This window comes from Suricata suricatta, chromosome 7 (assembly GCF_006229205.1).
Source record: "Suricata suricatta isolate VVHF042 chromosome 7, meerkat_22Aug2017_6uvM2_HiC, whole genome shotgun sequence".
NCBI lineage: Eukaryota > Metazoa > Chordata > Mammalia > Carnivora > Herpestidae > Suricata > Suricata suricatta.
The window spans coordinates 65,724,083-65,742,761 of record NC_043706.1 but is presented as its reverse complement, the minus strand read 5'-3'; the positions used below and the strand labels follow the sequence as shown (position 1 = coordinate 65,742,761).

The following is an 18,679-nucleotide window of genomic DNA, read 5'->3' as shown; positions in this document are numbered from 1 at the left end:
TTCTGACTTGGATTCCCTGATCCCTAGACCTCAGGCTTTACCTTCAGGGGTTACTCCCTCGTGTTGTGGAACACATCTTCCAGCAGTTTTGTCAAGATAAAAAACTGAATGCAATAGCAGAAACTTTGATGATAAGAGCATTCTATATGCTTGTCTCTTGAGACACTTGGGGTACCTTCTCCTTGAGAGGCCTTTTTATCACCTTCCAGGGTTTCCCCAAGTTTTTTTCAGTATCCCATTTCTTCCGATTTCTTGGTTTACCATCATTTTAGGTGAAAACATCCTTAAAAGAGGTGTCTGGGAGGAATTTTTTGAGATTTTGAGTGTTGGAAAATCTTTTTGGTCACCATCACACTTAATTGATAGTGGAGAAGGGCCTCCCAGCCGTGCGCCCTCCCAGCGGCTGTTACTGAAACATGCAAAACACCCTCCTTCCTTCGGCTTTCTCATTTGCATCTGCCGCGTGGCTACACCCTCACCTCTCTCAGGTCTTGCTCATGTATTATATCCTCAGTGACCACTCTATCTCCGTTGGCAAGTCAGCCATCCCACCCGTTTCCCGCTTTACTTCCGCAGCACTTACCGCCACTAGGTACACGATATAGTTCCTATTGTGTATTACTTTGTCTTTCTCTACTAGACGGAAAGTTCCTTGGGGCCAAAACTTTCATCTCTTTTGTTCACTGATATATTCCAGCACCTGGAACAGTGCCCGGCACATAGTAGGCTACCAATATTTATTTGTTCAATGCATGTATAGTAACACTTATTTCCTATCCCTATAATATGCCAAAAGAAAGGTAGTAACTTTCTTGTTATGATAAATAAGAATGGATTTGTCTGATGTACAATTAAGAAATTGCTGGTCATGCCACCTGAAGACCTGAAAGAAATTGTGGAATCTCTTTTTAGAGTTTTAAACATAAAATAGATGGCCACTGATGTTTATCATGTAAGTGTGTGTGTGTGTGTGTGTGTGTGTGTGTGTGTGTCTTTTTCTAGAAACATTTAAAATATTCTTGATCTTCACTTGTCCCTCACACTTTGCTAATTTTCTGCCTTGCCTTCCTCTTGTTTCTTAGTAGGGTTTCCGGCTGCCCCCACTCTGCCCATCTTACTGGCTTCTCTCACTGCGGGCTTCAGCTAAACCTGAGTTCATCTACTTTGGTTTGGACTGGTGTCTCTGCAGCCTTTGCTCTTAGACAGGTCTCCCACACAGAATGTGACCGAACTAGCCATCTCCTCTCTGCCCAGAGCTGGGATTCTAACCGCCGAGCACACTGACGTATAAACACCCTCACCCTCACAGGATCCCCACACACACTGTAACATAACGGCTAAAAGTCATGTTATTATGGGTCTGCTTATTTTGCATACCTCATGATAAAATAAGTGGCTTTCAGTGCTTGACTTCTCTGTTGCAGTGTAAAAAACTTCATGTTGAAACGGCCTATGTCAGTGCTGCCATGTCTAATTGTTACACAAGGATCAAATGAAAACATTGTTATTTAAAATACATTTAGAAGTGGTGCTGAGATGTGACAATATTTTTATTTCAAAAGAATAAACTATAGCCTTTATAGGTTCACTCTCAAGCCCAGAGAGAATAGAGTTCTTTTTTTTTAATTTATTTTATTTTTATTTTAATTTTTAAAAGTAAATAGTTTATTATCAAGTTGGTTTCCATATAACTCCCAGTGCTCTTCCCCACAAGTGCCTCTCTCCATGACCCTCACTCCCCTTCCCCTTTCCCCCTCCCTCTTCAGCCCTCAGTTTGTTTTCAGTATTCAGAAGTCTCTTATGATTTGCCTCCCTCCCTCTCCCCAACTCTTTTTCCCCCCTTCCCCTCCCCATGGTCCTCTGTTAGGTTTCTCCTGTTAGACTTATGAGTGAAAACATACGGTATCTGTCCTTCTCTGCCTGACTTATTTCGCTTAGCATGACACCCTTGAGGTCCATCCACTTTCCTACAAATGGCCATATGTCATTCCCTCTCATTGCCATGTAGTACTCCATTGTGTGTATATACCACATCTTCTTGATCCATTCATCAAGTGATGGACATTTAGGCTCTTTCCATGATTTGGTTATTGTTGACAGTGCTGCTATGAACACTGGGGTACACGTGCTCCTATGCATCAGCACTTCTGTATCCCTTGGGTAAATCCCTAGCAGGGCTATTGCTGAGTCATAGGGGAGTTCTATGGATAGTTTTTTGAGGAACCTCCACACTGTTTTCCAGAGCGGCTGCACCAGTTTACATTCCCACCAACTGTGCAGGAGGGTGCCTGTTTCTCCACATCCTCGCTAGCATCTATAGTCTCCTAATTGGTTCAATTTAGCCGAGAATAGAGTTCTTTAAAACCATACTTACATGGGACTGCTAGAATCACCAAAGAAAAATACGAGATGCCCAGCTGCATCTGAATTTCAGATAAATAACCAATACATTTTTAGTGTAAGTATTTTTCAATGGTAATCCTGTATTTTATCTAGCAATCCCACACTTAAGTAGCCAAATGTTCTGTCAGTGAAAGGGCTTGTTTAGGTTTATTTTGAGTGTAAAAGATGGACGTTAAGGTGCTGCAAAGGGAAACAGTTAGAAATTCACTTTTACCAGTTGATGACATCATGCAGCAGACCATTTTAATCTGGCTAACTTCTATACAGCAACAAAAGTGTGAGTAATATGATGCTGGGCCAGGAGCAGAATGAAGATCTCTATCACTGTGCTTCTTCCCAGACCCCTATCATCTGGAGCAGCAGCGAGATCACATCCTAGGAACACAGGTGCACAGCATTTATTTCCCATGACACAAAGAAGTCAAATCAAATCATTGATAACACTTGAAGTCTTTTCATTTACTCATCCCAGATCCTTCTGTGGATGTCTTAGTCAGCTCAGGCTGCTGTAACAATACACCATAGTCTAGGTGGTTTAAATAGCAGGAGTTTATTTTTCACAGTTTCTGAGGCCGGAAGACCAAGATTTAGGGGCCAGCTGATTTGGTTCCTAGTGAGGCACTTCTTTCTGATTTACAGAAGGACACCTTCATGCTAGGTCCTCACGTGGCAGAGAGAGAGAGAACATCTCTCTGTGTCTCTTCTTATAAAGGCACTAATGCCATTCATGACAGACGAATGACCTGAGCTTCATGACCTAATGACCTCCCAAAGACCCACCTCCAAATGCTGTCATATTGGCGATTAGGGCTTCAAAGTATGAATTTGGGAAAGATGCAAATATGCAGTCCATGGCAATGAAGATTTGAATAAAACTATGGTGTATATCCAGAGAGAGAGTGGATGTTAGAAAACACCATTCATGATACTTGAATGAAGTATGGGTAGACATACCTAGGCACTCTCCCCAGGTGAGAGAGAAGAGGGTACTTCTCTAAAATCTGGGTACAATGCACCAACAGGCAGGTTTTATTTTAAGAAACTAATAAAAGCAATATGATTCCACCTTTCAGAGCTGTTTATCACTTGGAGTTTCAGTTTGGGTGATTGCACTCTAGTAAATTAGCTGACTGCGAGTCCAAAGATTATATCTGCGTCCAGACAGTCCATTCATCATGCTTAGCATGCTAAGCATTTGGATTTCAACTCAGCTTTCCCACATATTTGCCAAAATGCCAGTGATCACAGAAAGCTCCTTGTTTTGATCTGCCTAATGCCTTAAATATTGTCAGTGGTTCTGGATTTAGGTTTATTGGAATATTTTAATAACCCACCAATCTCTTTATCTGAAAGTTTCATATAACCACTTTCTTAGTTCATAAATACTTACTGATTTTAATTTTGTACCAAAAAGAGAGTAGGCTTTAGTAGTTCAGTGTGTTCTTACCCAAGGAAGAAATGCAAAATGGTGGTAGAAATTATTAAGGTACTCGTGTAAAAGTGAAAACATCTTTCAGTGCTATCAAATATCTAACAAAATGTATAGCCAATATGACGTTCAAATTTTACATGTCACCCACACCTTTACTTTTGCAAAATCATTGTGCGAATTGGCAAGTTATTTAGTCAGATTATCCAATATTAGAAAAGCAAAATTTAAGTTTTAAGTGGTAAAACTACCAAAATCTGTTCACTGGTATCCAAAAAATTCCATATGCATAAAATGCAGGCTTGCATAACTGAAAGGTGAATAAAATTTCTGGGCCCAAACTGCATAGCTAATTGGATGGGAGTTCCAAATGATAATGTGGGATCTAGATCTGTTCCAATGCCATCTGTGTTTTGGCACCACCTGTTGACCCAGTCAGTTTTTACCAGCTGGTCCCTAGGTTGTATCAGGATAGGCAGCAATTCTCAAAATTTAGGTTACTGGTGGTCTTTTAGTGTCATCTTTCCAGAACTATTTGGGCCTGAACAAAATGGGTACAAGGACCCAACCTTTCTCTCCCTAGGTTTGGACAAGGGACTGCCTATCCTTTCTATATCAATTTCTTGTTCTTTAAACTTCTTTTTTTTTAATGTTTTTTTTTTAATTTATTTTTGAGAGACAGAGAGAGACAGTAGGAGCAAGGGAGGGTCAGAGAGAGAGGGAGACACAGAATCTGAAGCAGACTCCAGGCTCTGAGCTAGCTGTCAGCACAGAACCCGACGCGGGGCTCGAACCCACGAACCGTGAGATCATGACCTGAGCCGAAGCCGGACGCTTAACTGACTGAGCCACCCAAGCGCCCCTGCATTGATTCTTTTAACATCATATGTTTAAAGAACAAGAAATTGGGGTGCCTGCTCAGAGCCTGGAGCCTGCTTCAGATTCTGTGTCTCCCTCTCTCTCTGACCCTCCCTTGCTCCTACTGTCTCTCTCTCTCAAAAATAAATAAATACATAAAAGAATTTTAAAAAAGAATCAATACAAACGCTATTTTTTTAATTAAATCTGAATTTGGATTTCCTTTTTTTCTTTGTATTCTTTGTGGAAAATACTTGGACATAATGAATTGAACTCAGAAGCTTTTTCCACAGACAGTGTTTGGTCTCCACCTGCTTCCTTATCAGATACTCTACCTTTCTTTACTGCCTCGAGCATCTTCTCTCTAACTAATCAAAGTTCCACAGACATAATGCCGGGTTGACCAGACGGTACTAATCCCAGGACTAACCATCCCCACAGATGATTACTCTGCCATCAGCCAATCAGCTCTGGAAATCTCACAGCCATCTACAGCATCAGGCAGCCAGGATCTAGTGAGAGACTTCGACATAATGGATCTATTGGATACTCCTGCCTCTTCTGAGCTACCAAGACTCAGTGGATATGTTTCTACCCCGGATCATTTCTTGGAGAATATCACACCTAGCCCTGCTTTACAGTACATCACCACTAGTTCTATGACCATTGCCAGCAAGGGCCAAGAACTAGTGGTGTTCTTCAGTCTGCGGGTCGCTAACATGCCCTTCTCCAACAACCTGTTCAACAAGAGCTCTCTGGAATACCGAGCTCTGGAGCAACAATTCACACAGCTGGTGAGTAAGCACTATTTCCGATTCTATGTGTGTCCATCCTTTTTTTGTTGTTACTTTATAATATAATCACTGGCTGTCTTGACCAATGACTGTTGGGAGATACAGTCCTCTGAGATAGCTGTGGCTGAAGGCATTCAGCCAAAGTGTGGGGATGGATTCGGGTCCAATAAGCAAGTAAGTCCTGTGGTAGGCACTCTGGGAAGACACTGCCACCCAGCCTCACGAGATCTTATCCTAAAGATCTTTTCATTATACTTCTTCCTTTTTTTTTTAATGCTTATTCATTTTGAGAGAAAGAGAGAGGCAGAGTATGAGTGGGAGAGGGGTAGAGAGAGAGGGAGACACAAAATCGAAAGCAGGCTCCAGGCTCTGAACTATCAGCACAGAGCCTGATGCAGGGGCTCAAACTCACAAACTATGAGATTATGACCTGAGCCAAAGTCAGATGCTTAGCCGACTGAACCACCCAGGTGCCCCATTATAGTTCTTTCTATTTTAGTTTTCCCAGGGATAGTACATAGTCCTTCAAGCATGGGACGTGGGATTTAAAAGCAATAGGAGCAACCTTTTCCTCAGTTATAATGTGACAAGCTATTTTCCAACCATCAGATGGAAGGATTCAAAATGAGAAAGGTTGAGAACAGATGAGGCCAAGAGTTCAAGTGGAAGGACTCTTTCCTTAGTCCCCCTTAAGTTCCTGTAAAACTAAAAAATAGCTAAATGGCTATCATCCCTGATCCCTAACAAAGAAAGTGAGATGATGGTCATGATGGTATACATCTTTGATTACAAAATACCCCCCAAACTCACATGGTTATTTTCTTTATACATGTACAATAAGAAATATAATATAATAAGAAAGGCCTAACCGTCTGATACCTCTATACAGTCACAGCCAATTAAAGTCAAGTACATAATGCGTATCACAAAAGTTGTAGAATTTCTGAAAATAACAGAAAAATATTTGTAAGCTTCATATAAGTTAAATAACTATGCAAATTAAAGCCACATAAAAACCAAGTCTTCAAGGGAACTTTAAAGGAAAACTTTGTTTTAAGGTAAGACTTTGTGCGTCCCTGCCCCCACACACCAGTGCAGTCAGTAGATACTGGGCCAATGAGAACAGAGTCCCAGTGCACCTAGCTCAGGTGTGTTAATTAGGGTACCTACTAAGCTTCCATAGTGAAGAGATCAAGAATATAGTACCTTAAGTATGGTGACAGATAGTAGCTCACTGTGGTAAGCATAACATAGACTTGTTGAATCACTATGTTGTACACCTAAAACTAATATAACGTTGTGTGTCAACTGTACTTCAGAAAAAAAAAAGAATATAGTAACTTAAAGAGATACAAGTTTATATATTAGTCTTCAACTCTACAGCTAGGGCAGTTCTGCTCTACAGGGCCATCCAGGGACTCACGTTTCCTCTATCTTATAATTCTGCCGACCTCAATATTGTTTCTTCATTCACATAATCAAAGCCGAGGCCCTGGTAAATCTGTTTCCACTTGAGAGAAGAAACCCAGGTTAAGCAGTTTCCTAAGCAAGTGACACCAAAGTTACCCACATCTCTTCCACTCATATTTTGTTGATGGAAACTAGTCACATGGCCACACCTTGCTGCAAGGGAGGCTGGGAAATGTGGTTTCCAGCCAGCCAGCCTCATGCCAGTGAAGAGGAAAATGGATTTGGGAGAAAGGAACAGCTAGTCATCTGCATACTAGATGAAGACAGGGAATCCTACCAGAGGCCAACGCAATCCTGAGACACAAAGAATGAGCCCGGTCAGTGTAAGTAGGAAAGTAATGAGAATAGGATGAGAAAAGAAGTTCCACACTTTGTATAAAATTTCATTTTATTTTTACAATATCGTGTGGGAGGGGGAATCATGACTATTGAAATGTGAGCCAGGTCAGAGTCAAAATCTGGTGCGGTGAGGACAGGGCCCACAAAAAGTAGATCTGGGTCAAGCACGGGAGATTTTAGCTTGCATGTGTGCTGTGTTCGTAGATGTCACTTCATGAATGAGGGGGACCAACTTTCAGGGGCAAGAACAAGGCAAAACACTGCTGGGCTTCAGACATTTCTGCAAAGTGATCTCAGGGATGGCGGTTCCTCCCAATAGGCAGGTGTGGGAATCTGAAATACAATGCGCGGGGGCCTACATTTGAGATTATTAAATTACAGTTTGGAAAAGGTCCTTAGGGAACCACTTTTTCCTCTCCTCACAGTTCAGATAAGGGCACTGAGATACAATGCAGTGGATAAATGGTTTGATGAAGGTTACAGAGATAGCTGGGGACAGTTCCAGGACTGACAAGTCTCCTGACTGCCAGTTCCCTGCTGTTTCCACGGCACAGCATATGCGTTGACCACGAAACACGTCCTGCATGGACAGACAAGCTGATGCGTAAGCTGTTAGTTCAATAGGGCCATTTCAATTGGTTGCTTCCATATAAATGTCCCATTTATACAGGAGCAGGTCAGTCTGCTCCTGGGCTCAGTTTGGATCATGTTTTTATTTACTTGTTTGTTTGTTTGTTTGTTTTTTAAACAGAACCTGGCAGTCCTGGTTTGCTGATAGCATTGGCCTAGATTTTTTTAAATGCTCTGTTCTCACAATTCATCAGGAAGAAAATCACTGCCCATCCATCTCAATACACAAATAGAAAGGTGGAAATATGGTACATAATCACTGCAAATAGATCATTAAATAGCCGTGTTCTGGTCTCACGTTACGTCCAGACACAAAAATAAAAACAATCAAACAGGAACTGAAATGTATGCCTCAGATAACGAGAAGTGATATAAATGGGAGTAGCAGCAGCTGAGCGCGTAGAACACAGTTCAGGGTAAACCGTCTCTTACTCCGCAGCTGGTTCCATATCTGCGCTCCAATCTTACGGGATTTAAGCAACTTGAAATACTTAACTTCAGAAATGGGAGTGTGATTGTGAATAGCAAGTTGAAGTTTGCTAAGTCGGTGCCATATAACCTGACCAAGGCTGTGCAGGGGGTCTTGGAGGATTTTCGTTCTGCTGCAGCCCAACAACTCAACCTCGAGATAGACAGCTACTCTCTGGACATCGAACCAGGTAAAATACTCCAGCCCAGAAAATTGTGGGGGGTTATGGTTTTGTTTGTTTAGCAAACGGGTCAACTTTGAGGCCTCAAAAATCAAATTAATGTCACACTTTATAAAATAACATCTTGGAACCTAATGGGTCACCTTATTAGAAAAGTAGGATCCTAAAACGTGCAGGCTCAAGTTTCCCTACATCAGAAAGTAGAGAACGTGCCTCTTCCTTCACAATCTGGGAGCTTTAATTTCCCCCTCAGAACACGACTTCTGCATTGTCTTAAGAGATTGTTTTTGGTGGTGTTTGTGCTTGTTGTTTTGAACATTTCCCACAGCCGGCCCTACTTCCATTCTGATGGGAGGCAGAAGCGCCTCCTCAGCAACCTGCAACAGCTGGAGGGTTTCTACCTAAGAAATCTTCCGGTCAGAGTTAACCATCAGCATTTCCTCTTACTAACACAATTTAGGATGAAACTAAAACAGCGGCCTGAAGAAAGAAAACGAATCATTAGAGCAAAATTCAAACTTGGAAAAAGTCACAGCATTATCACCAAAGAAAGAAGAAAATAATGTCCCTTCCCATTTGTACACCCAGGATCGGCTCCATGTGTAGATTAAAATAAAGAAATATTAGATGTGAAGACACCTCTTAAAGATAACAGGGAGTAGCCCGGAACTACCCAATAGAAAGCAAATATTCGTTCTGATACTAAAACACAGTGTGTGTACCATTGTAACCAGCTGTGCCCAAATTGGGAACTGTTTCCACTATTAGTTCCAAAAGTCTGTTTTCTAACCAATCAAAGGAAGTTCTTTAAATTCCCTAGAGTGCGGGGGCAAGGCTCCAAATCTACTGCCAATGAGACCTTCCAGTCAGATTCAACACAAAGCTTCCTAATTGGCTATGAATTAGTGAAGTGAATCTTTAACATCCTCTCTAGCTTTCTGTGAACTAACAACGAAGGCCCAAGAAAAAGGCCTTGGGCAAAATGCAGACAAAGAGGCTCAACTGGGAGACACAGATCTTTGACCAAGCAGAACTTTGAGCAACTTTAAGAAAATTGCCTCCTTTCTTAGTAAGGAAGGGATCATTAAAAAGACCGATCCCCCTTCGGCACTGAGCCTGGGAGTGCTTACCTCTGAGCAGGGGCAGCTAAGAAAGCCCTGAGGACCCCCTAAGAAATCAAAGACCTCCTACATGCTGCTCATACACTGCCTCTAACCCTGAAAAGTACCTCAGAGCTGGGAAGGAAGCAGGAGTGCCTGGCAGTTAGGGTCCCGAGACCAATTTCCTCCATCAACTGAAAGCAGTTAGCAGGGACTTGTATAGGAGAACTTGGAAAGCCTAAGAGAGGTGAGGGGCCAATCTCTTCTGTCTTTCCTCCCTTGGAGAGCTGACAGTCTGCTTAGAAACCCACGCAACAAATGAGAAGGTCAATGAGGAGCCAAACTGAGACGGGAGAACTCAGGTGTGCTGCTGTGGAGAAAGGCTCCTCAATGGAGATGCCACTTAAGTAGTGCCTTAGAAAGAGAGCCAGAGGCTGGCGGTGCATTGCCAGGGATGCATAAGGGACCCTGGGACGTTGGAAGGAAGCACAGCAATGACTTTGGAGGGCCGTAGTCCTGAATGTGAATCCTATGCGCTAACAGCAAGACTCAATTTCCACGACTGGAAAATAGAGATAGTTAACAGTTGTGAGGATTAACTTAAAGAATATTTGCAACACCCAGCAGAATTAGAAAGCCAAATATAGATTTTATAAAAGTTAAAAATAAATAACAATAAGCTTTCTGAATTCCCTATATAAATCAAAATGGATAAATTCAGTATCTAAAAGGTCTCCTATTTACTGTGAGAGGCCCCTGTGCCCACCTGTCCCCAAAAGCATCCCTTCCCAACCACAAGGAGGTGGGGAAGGCAGAAGGCATGAGCAGGTAAGAAGGGACAGGCAAGGAGTGGAGATGTACTTCCTCACCTGCAGCTAGAGATCCTGGTTTAGTTATTTCTCCAAAGGCAAAGGGTAGACTCACCCAAGTAACTAGCAGTCCTTGACCATCTTCTACATGCTTAATCCAAAACAACAAACATCCGTCCGGATCACCTGTTCATGTATGAAAGTCAGTCCCTGCCCACAGGAACTTCCAGGATGACCAAAGAGTCCCTGTTCACTCATACATTCAGTAAACACTTAGGGACGATCTGATTCCAGTCAAGCACTATTACAGGCATCAGAACACCCAGAGCCAATGTCTGCCCTCAAGGAGCTAAATGCCTACCAACCAAGAGAAAGACACACATGTACAAAAAGCTCTAATCAAGTCTACTAAATACAATAATCAAGTGATGAACAGAAATGTTATGAAGCACAAAAGAGAGAGCAATTAATTTTCCAGAGGCCAAGGAATGTCATTCATGGCAGGCTTCCCAGAACGATCGTGATGTTGAGAGCATGACCCTTGGTGTATTGGGGGTGAGGGGGGACGGTGCAGAGGGAAAGGACAGGCAGAGAGGGGTGAGGCGGGGCTCCTCCAGAAAGGGCTGCAGGAAGATGCAGGCGCTTCTGGAAATTTCAGGGTACTTCAGTTCTTTCACTGTGATAGCAGCTTTGGACACAAAGGAGGGAAGGAAGGGAGTTCAGCCTGGAAGGAAGGGAAAGGCGGGCTGGGACAGCACATTTAAGGTCAGGGTGTCGAAAAGTCCCTGTTCAATCTATTTGTATCCACTTTGGTGTCTGATTTTTTTTTTCTTTTCTTTTCCTTTCCTTTCTTTTCTTCTTTCTTTTTTTTTTATAACTGTGGGTTTTTACAGTTTAAACTTTAATAAAATTTTGCAAAACTCAAAAAAAGTCTTCACACTAAGTACTAAACAGCCTTTATGGTATTCTCAAAATTACAAAGTAAAAATCTAGAGTTTACCATTTATAAAATACTGCCAGTTTGGAAGATGCTTAGTAAAAAAAATATAGGTAACTACAAAAGGTGACCAGATTAATTCATTAAAATGTTTTAATGCAAAAAAATAAAGCAAAAATTAATAAGCTATCTTAAGGATACAAAAAAGACTCCAAAAATGTTTTGGGGAAGACCAGTTTTATAGAAATGGACATTTGGTGAACTGCCCTCCATCCTATGAAGTAGCTGTCTAGAGACCAAACAAAGCTGTGTTTCCGAGGCCAGTGCTGAAAGTATACATTTGGAAACATCCGTTGAAATCAGAGAACCGGTAAAAAATGGCCCAGAGCAAGGTACAGGGCAGGAGCAAAGGAGAACCAGGACTGAATCTCTGAGAAACCCATGGGTAAAGGGATTAGAAGGGCTGTCAGTGAAAGGAGCCAAAGATGGGGTTGCAGAAGCTGAGAAGCGAGGAGAGCAGGAGAGACCGGGCGCTCTTTCAGCAGCTGTGAGTAAACGTGGACAGAATCCATTTGCATTGACGGTTCCGAGGTCGTCAGAACCCTTCACAGAAACAATCTGGTGCGGCCGGAAGAGCAAAGGCCAGATTTTAGTGAGGCTGGGATGAAATGGAAAGTGGGAAAGTCAGCATGCCCTGTCCACCTCCTGTCTAATAACCTAGAGCCAGGCCCCTGCCCTCCCTCTGAGACCTGGAGACCGGGGTGCTGTCTTCTTTGATGGTTACATTTCGAAGGAGGGGCTCCTAGGTCCTTGAGAAAGACTTGAGTTGTAGTACTGGCAAGAAGCTTTAAAGATGGACATCTCAAAGGCGCAGAGAATGAATTTACAATTGCAAGTTTTCTAAACTTAGAAAGGGGAAGTCACGGGGCTACAAGTCGGGGGAAGGGAGGCAGCCTTGGTCAGAGGATTTATCATTTCTTTCTATGCCCTGATTTCATTATATTTATAGGCAATACTCAGACCAATTATTTAGTTTTATTTGCAAAATTTGACACAAAATCTAATCAAGTCTTTTCACTTATTTTCTTTTGGTCTAACATCAGGGTGGAAATGTAGTTTGTGGTAGCAACTCCGCAAAGGAGGAAATGTTGTTACATTTAGACCAAAGAGAAGAGACATTGTGAAACTTCTCATGAGAGGACAAGGGGGCATCATTCCACATCAGATCAGCCTCTGAATTCCTGGCTGTGTCCTCCAGCGGAGGGCTATTAGACAGTCAGGCCAAATAACATCTGCGAAGTACAGACACATAGGAGAAGCAACACAGTGTTATTACTGCGTGCGGTTTGCCATTCACCTTTTGAAAACAACCTGAATAAATGAATCTATGACATAGAAAGTATAAACCAATGTTAGAACTCTCTGTGATTTATCCACTGAAAAACTGAATAATTCACAGCTTCTCAGTATTCCGCCAGCATCTCTGGCAGCTAGAGCCGACTTTCATTTAGGCTGCTATGAAAATTTGCTAGAAGCATGTAGGGCTTTTATGCCAGTTAGCCGTGCAGGTTGAGGATTTCAAAAATGCAAAACTACCCATGCCGATTCTAACTTATTCTCTCCTTGAATTCCCAAGAAGTCTCCTCAAATATGGGCAGATTTCAAGGCTGGTAAATGGTAAACATTAAAAATAAGTAGACTCTGGCACTCCAGGACACTTGCAGCCAGAATGTGGATTGGCAAACTCATTTTCTCTGGCAAGTCGCATAATTTGGAAAGATTCGCATTTAGTTGCCAGCTCCGAAAAGCGGCAGAAGTCCCATCACAACAATGACAGTAAGAACAGTAATAGCCATTATTGACGTGTTTAATCTTAATAAACAACTAGGCAAAGTAGGTATGATTTCACCCCATTACACAGCTGGAAAAACTGTGTTTCAGAGAAGTGTAACTAACTTGCCTTTTAGAGTCACACGATCACCAAGTGCTGTCACTGGAACTCAGTGGCAGTTTTGTGTGCTTCTTCCAAGTCTGTCTGCCTCTTTATAAAGAGTCTTATCAACCCTCTTGCTGGGTATACAAAAGGTGTTTAATGTTTCTGGAAAAAGTGAAAACACACCTAAGTTTAATTAATCCTAAATGAATTGTTAGGTGTCACATTTCACTAAGTGAAATTTCCTATAATATTTTGTTATATTCTTAGAATCCCTCCCCCGCAAAGAAGAAAGAAAGTGAAAGGAGAGGAGAGCAGGAAAGGGAAAGGCAGGGAAGGGAAGAACGGAAGGGAAGGAAAAAGTCCCAAACTTCCTAACGTCTCCTATATATGTGCTGCCGGCTCTGCCAGGGGCTCCCGTCCAGCTGCAGCAGCCACAGGAAGTCTCCTTCCAGGAGACTCTCCAGCCTCTGCCCTGCCCCATCTCCTGTGTCTCTGGCCCCGCTCCTGTCTTTACACTGTCGCTGTCCTGTGCTCCCTGGGATGCCATCAACGGGGATTTTCTGGTAACACCTGCTTTCATTAGGGAACCCCAGCACTGGCTGGACTGCCAAATACCTTTTGTCCGCTCCAGAGTCTCAACCCAAGCCCTCATCCCACACATGAGCCGCCCCATGGAGCTTCCGAAGAGTCCTTCGTGGAACCCCTTGATGCAAACCCTGCACGAAGCCTGGGCTTCAGCCCAGCTGCCCCGCCGCCCACAGCCCCTGCTGTCAGAGCTCTCCCTCTGCCAGGTCATCCGGGGGCACTCAGGACCTACCACCCGTGCACCCAAAACATTCAGTTTGGTAAATATAAGTAATGACCTAGAGCAGAAATAATTCTGGAACCTCTTGTCCAGGGCAAGATGGGGAAGGGCATCCACACATGCATTCATAGACGAGTTACTGAGAACTTACCATACACAGTTTATGGTGGTTGTTCTTGAGAATGGGGGAGAATTAAAGTGAAACTCAAAGTTTTTCACATTCCATGCCAGTCTGAACCAGAAAGAACTCCCATTACTAATTTATTCAGTTCCACAAATGTGTATTAAGCTTCAAGCACGTGCCTAGTGCTATGCTACGTGCTCTTTACCATTGAATGATTATTCTCACTACCCAGCCCTTCAGCAAGAAACCATAAGCAAAACGTTTTGGCCAATAATAAAATAATAATGACACACTAACTTATATATAGATTTTTTTGAGTTCTTTTATTTTTTTTAATTCTTTTTGGAGAGAGAGAGAGCACTCAAGCACGCAAGCCAGGGAGGGGCAGAGGGACAGGGAGAGAATCTCAAGCAGGCTCCATGCACAGTGCAGAATCTATGTGGGCCTCAGTTTCAGGACTGTGAGATCATGACCTGAGCGGAAATCAAGAGTCAATGCTTAACCAACTGAGCCACCCAGGCGCCTTTTAAAGTTCTTTTAATCACTGAATCCCATCCACAGTTCTGGAGGTATGAGCCTGCGAGTCCTGCCTTGTTCCAGCAGGACATCTAGAACAGGAGATTTATATTTGAGTTGCCGGGACATTAGTGATTACCTGCTTTAAAGAACCCATTTTATAGGAGGGCCGAATGAGACCTGAAGATGCTACTCTACTTTCCCAAGGCCACAGCGAGGGGCTGGGACGTGCCCAGGGCGCTTTCCCCGGGGCTTCTGCGCTGACAGCAGAGATAAGCAGACTCACTCCCTCTGCTGGAGCAGCAAATCCCAGAATTCTCAGGATTCCAGAATTCTCAGGATCCCTGAGTTCTCAGGATTTGTGGAAATAAAGCAGAGGGCCCAGGGTGAGGCCCCTGCAGTAGATCTCAAAGAAACCCTCGGGGAGGGCCATGTTTATTCAAATTACTAAGTGCGAAGCACCAAGAACTGTATTAAAGTAATACATCTTGGGAAGGAAACAGACTGTCAGCGCTGTGTTAAGATTCTGTGGGCTCTAGGCCTTTCATGAATATGAATAAAAATACTAATGTTAATTAATAAAAAATACTTAAAAATATACTTTATGACTGCATTGGTATAAAGATGGATATCCAACTTGGATTATACTAATTGCTGGGTTTCTTTTGATTTTAAAGAATTTAAAACATGTTCTTGAACGCCTGAGAGAATGCTGGGCTAAGGCCATGTATCCTGGGCCTTGCAGATTACCACTGATTGGGATGCAAAGATATGACCCCTCCCCTCCTGCCCACCGATGAAACCAGGACCTCAAAGCCTTGGCTACGAGTTGGGAGGGGAAGTCAAAAGGGTACTACAGCTGCCCTGACCTACCCTCCTCTTCCCCTCCCCCCCCCCCACTTTCCCCGCAGCGGGCAGGCGCGCGCGCGAGGCCAGGTTCAAAGCCACGCCGACTCGTGGGAAATGTGGTCAGTGCGTCCAGGTATGAGGCCTGGTCACGCTGGGCGCCAGGGCGCCAGGGCCCGCCTGCCTGGGAACTTCGGAACGCGAGCTCTGCCTTTTGGGAATGGGAAAAGATGATCCAGGAGTTTCCACCACATTCCGCCCCAGACGTCCAGGCCCGATCTGTCGTGGTAATCATGGAGTAATAACGGCTCCATCAGCCGTCCCCTGGAGCTCCTGGCGCCACCGCTCCAATTCCTTCCTGACTTCTCTCCCCTCCACCAGCGCGCACCGCACAGTGATTTTTTTTTAAGGAGGAAGCGATCCCGGCTCTTAGAATTTCATCCCTTAAATCTATTCCTACTCCTTTGCTATTGAGCGCCATCTAGCGAACGCTTGGTTTCATCACACAGAAATGGCCTGGTGGAGAGGGAGGAAGGGGACTTCGGTGAAAAAGATCTCGGGGGTCCTCAGCACAGGTGAAGCCTGAGTTTCAAACAGAGCTGAAATTCTGCTGGGACAAGACCCTATCAAAGGAGATACTTCATTTCCATGTGGGTGTTGTCACAGCGCAAGAGAAAAGCAGAATGAATTATAAAGAAGATAACAGGGCAGAAAGGCCATCAATCAATACACAGCCCCAGGGTTATGGAGCAAGTGACAGTCTGCAGGGTGGGGAGGGGGCGGTGCCCCAGGAACTGTAGTAGGTAACAGGAGCGCCTGAGACCCTCAGAGGCCTGGCAGACCAGGAGGGTCTGTTTTCAGGCCTGATAAGCATGACCAGACACAGGAAGCTAGGAAAAGGCAGCCTTGGACCATGGGGGACCTATGAATTTATAAGCTGTTTGGAGAACAGGACCATCATTTTTTTTAATCAAAAATTTTTTTTCAGTAATAGAGTTTAGTGATTCATCAGTAACACCCAGTGCTCATCCCAACCATTGTCCTCCTTAGTGCCCCTGGTCCCTTCATCCCTTCCACCCACCCCTCACCCCTCCAGCAACCCCCAGTTTGTCCTCTGTATTTAAGAGTCTCTTATGGTTTGTCTCCCTCTGTTTTTATATTACTTTTGCTTCCCTTCCCTTATGTTCATCTGTTTTGTATCTTAAATTCGACGTATGACTGAAATCTTTCTCTGACTGACTTATTTCCCTTAGCATAATACACTAGTTCCAGCCACATTGTTGAAAACAGCAAGATTTCATTCTCTCTAATCACCAAGTAATATTCATACACACACACACACATACACACACACACACACACCCCACATCTTCTTTATGCACCCATCAGTTGTCCATCAGTTGGTGGACATTTGGGCTCATTCCATACTTTGGCTGTTGTCAATAGGGCTGCTGTAAACATTGGGGTGCACGTGCCCTCCAAATCAGCATTTTTGTATCCTTTGGATAAATACCTAGTAGTGCAATTGCTGGATCATAGGGCAGTTCTATTTTTAATTTTTTGAGCAACCTCCACACTGTTTTCCAGAGTGGCTGCACCAGTTTACATTCCCACCAGCAGCACAAAGGGCTTCCCTTTCTCCGCACCCTTGCCAACATCTGTTGTTGCCTGAGTTGTTCATTTTAGCCATTCTGACAGGTCTGAAGTGGTATCTCATTGTGGTTTGTATTTCCCTGATGATGAGTGACAGGCATTTTTTCATGTGTTGGTTAGCTATCTGACATCTTCTTTGGAAAAGTATCTGTTCATATATTTTGCCCATTTCTTCACTGGATTGTTTGGTTTTTAGGTGTTGAGCTTGATAAGTTCTTTATAGATTTTGGATACTAACCCTTTATCTGATATGTCATTTGCAAATATCTTCTCCCATTCTGTTGGTTGCCTTTTAGGTTTGTTGATTGTTTTCTTTGCTTCCTTTGTTATTTTGATGAGGTCCTAATAGCTCATTTTTTGCTTTTGTTTCCCTTGCCTGTGGAGACATGTCAAGTAAGAAGTTGCTGAGGCTGAGGTCAAAGAGATTTTTGCTTCTTTTCTCCTGTAGGATTTTGATGGCTTCCTGTCTTACATTTAGGTCTTTCATGCATTTTGAGTTTATGTTCATGTGTGATGTAAGAGAGCGCTCCAGGTTCATCCTTCTGCATGTCCCTGTCCAGTTTTCCCAACACCAGTTGCTGAAGAGACTTTTTCCATTGGATGTTCTTTCCTGCTTTGTCAAAGATTAGTTGGCCATGCTCTTGTGGGTCCATTTCTGGGTTCTCTATTCTGTTCCATTGATCTGTGTGTCTGTTTTTTTGCCAATACCATACTGTCTTGATGATGACAGCTTTGTAATCCAGCTTGAAGTCTAGAATTGTGATGCCTTCAGCTTTGGTTTTCTTTTTCAGGATTGGTTTGGCTATTCAGGGTCTTTTGTGGTTCCATACAAATTTGAGGATTGTTCTAGCTCTGTGAAGAATGCTGGTGGTATTTTGATAGGTATTGCATTGACTGTGTAGATTGCTTTGGGTGGTATTGACATTTTAACAGTATCTGTTCTCCCAATCCATGAGCATGGATTGTTTTTTCCATTTTGTGTGTGTGTGTGTGTGTGTGTGTGTGTGTGTCTTCATCAGTTTCTTTCATAAGCTTTATATAGTTTACAATGTATAGATTTTTCACCTCTTTGGTTAGGTTTATTCATAGGTATTTTATGTTTTTTGATGCAGTTGTAAATGGGATTGATTCCTTGATTTCTTTCTGCTGCTGCTTTATTGTTGTTGTATAGAAATGCAACCGATTTCTGTAGTTGACTTCATATCCTGAGACTTTGCTGAATTCATGTATCAGTTCTAGCAGTTTTTTGGTGGAATCATTTGAGTTTTCCACAAAGGCTATCATGTCATCTACAAAGAGTGAAAGTTTGACTTCCTCCTTGCTGATTTGGATACCTTTATTTCTTTGTGTTGTCTGATTGCTGAGGCTAGGACTTCCAAC

General features: G+C 43.1%; 1 protein-coding gene across 1 annotated transcript in view; it reads left to right on the top strand.

Annotated features, from left to right (window-relative positions):
• IMPG1 (interphotoreceptor matrix proteoglycan 1) overlaps positions 1-18,679 on the top strand; it is a 127,084-nt gene that overhangs the window by 96,115 nt on the left and 12,290 nt on the right. Inside the window, 3 exon segments of the mRNA XM_029945371.1 lie at positions 4,984-5,084; positions 5,086-5,484; positions 8,363-8,582. Coding sequence (XP_029801231.1) covers positions 4,984-5,084; positions 5,086-5,484; positions 8,363-8,582 — 720 coding nt within the window.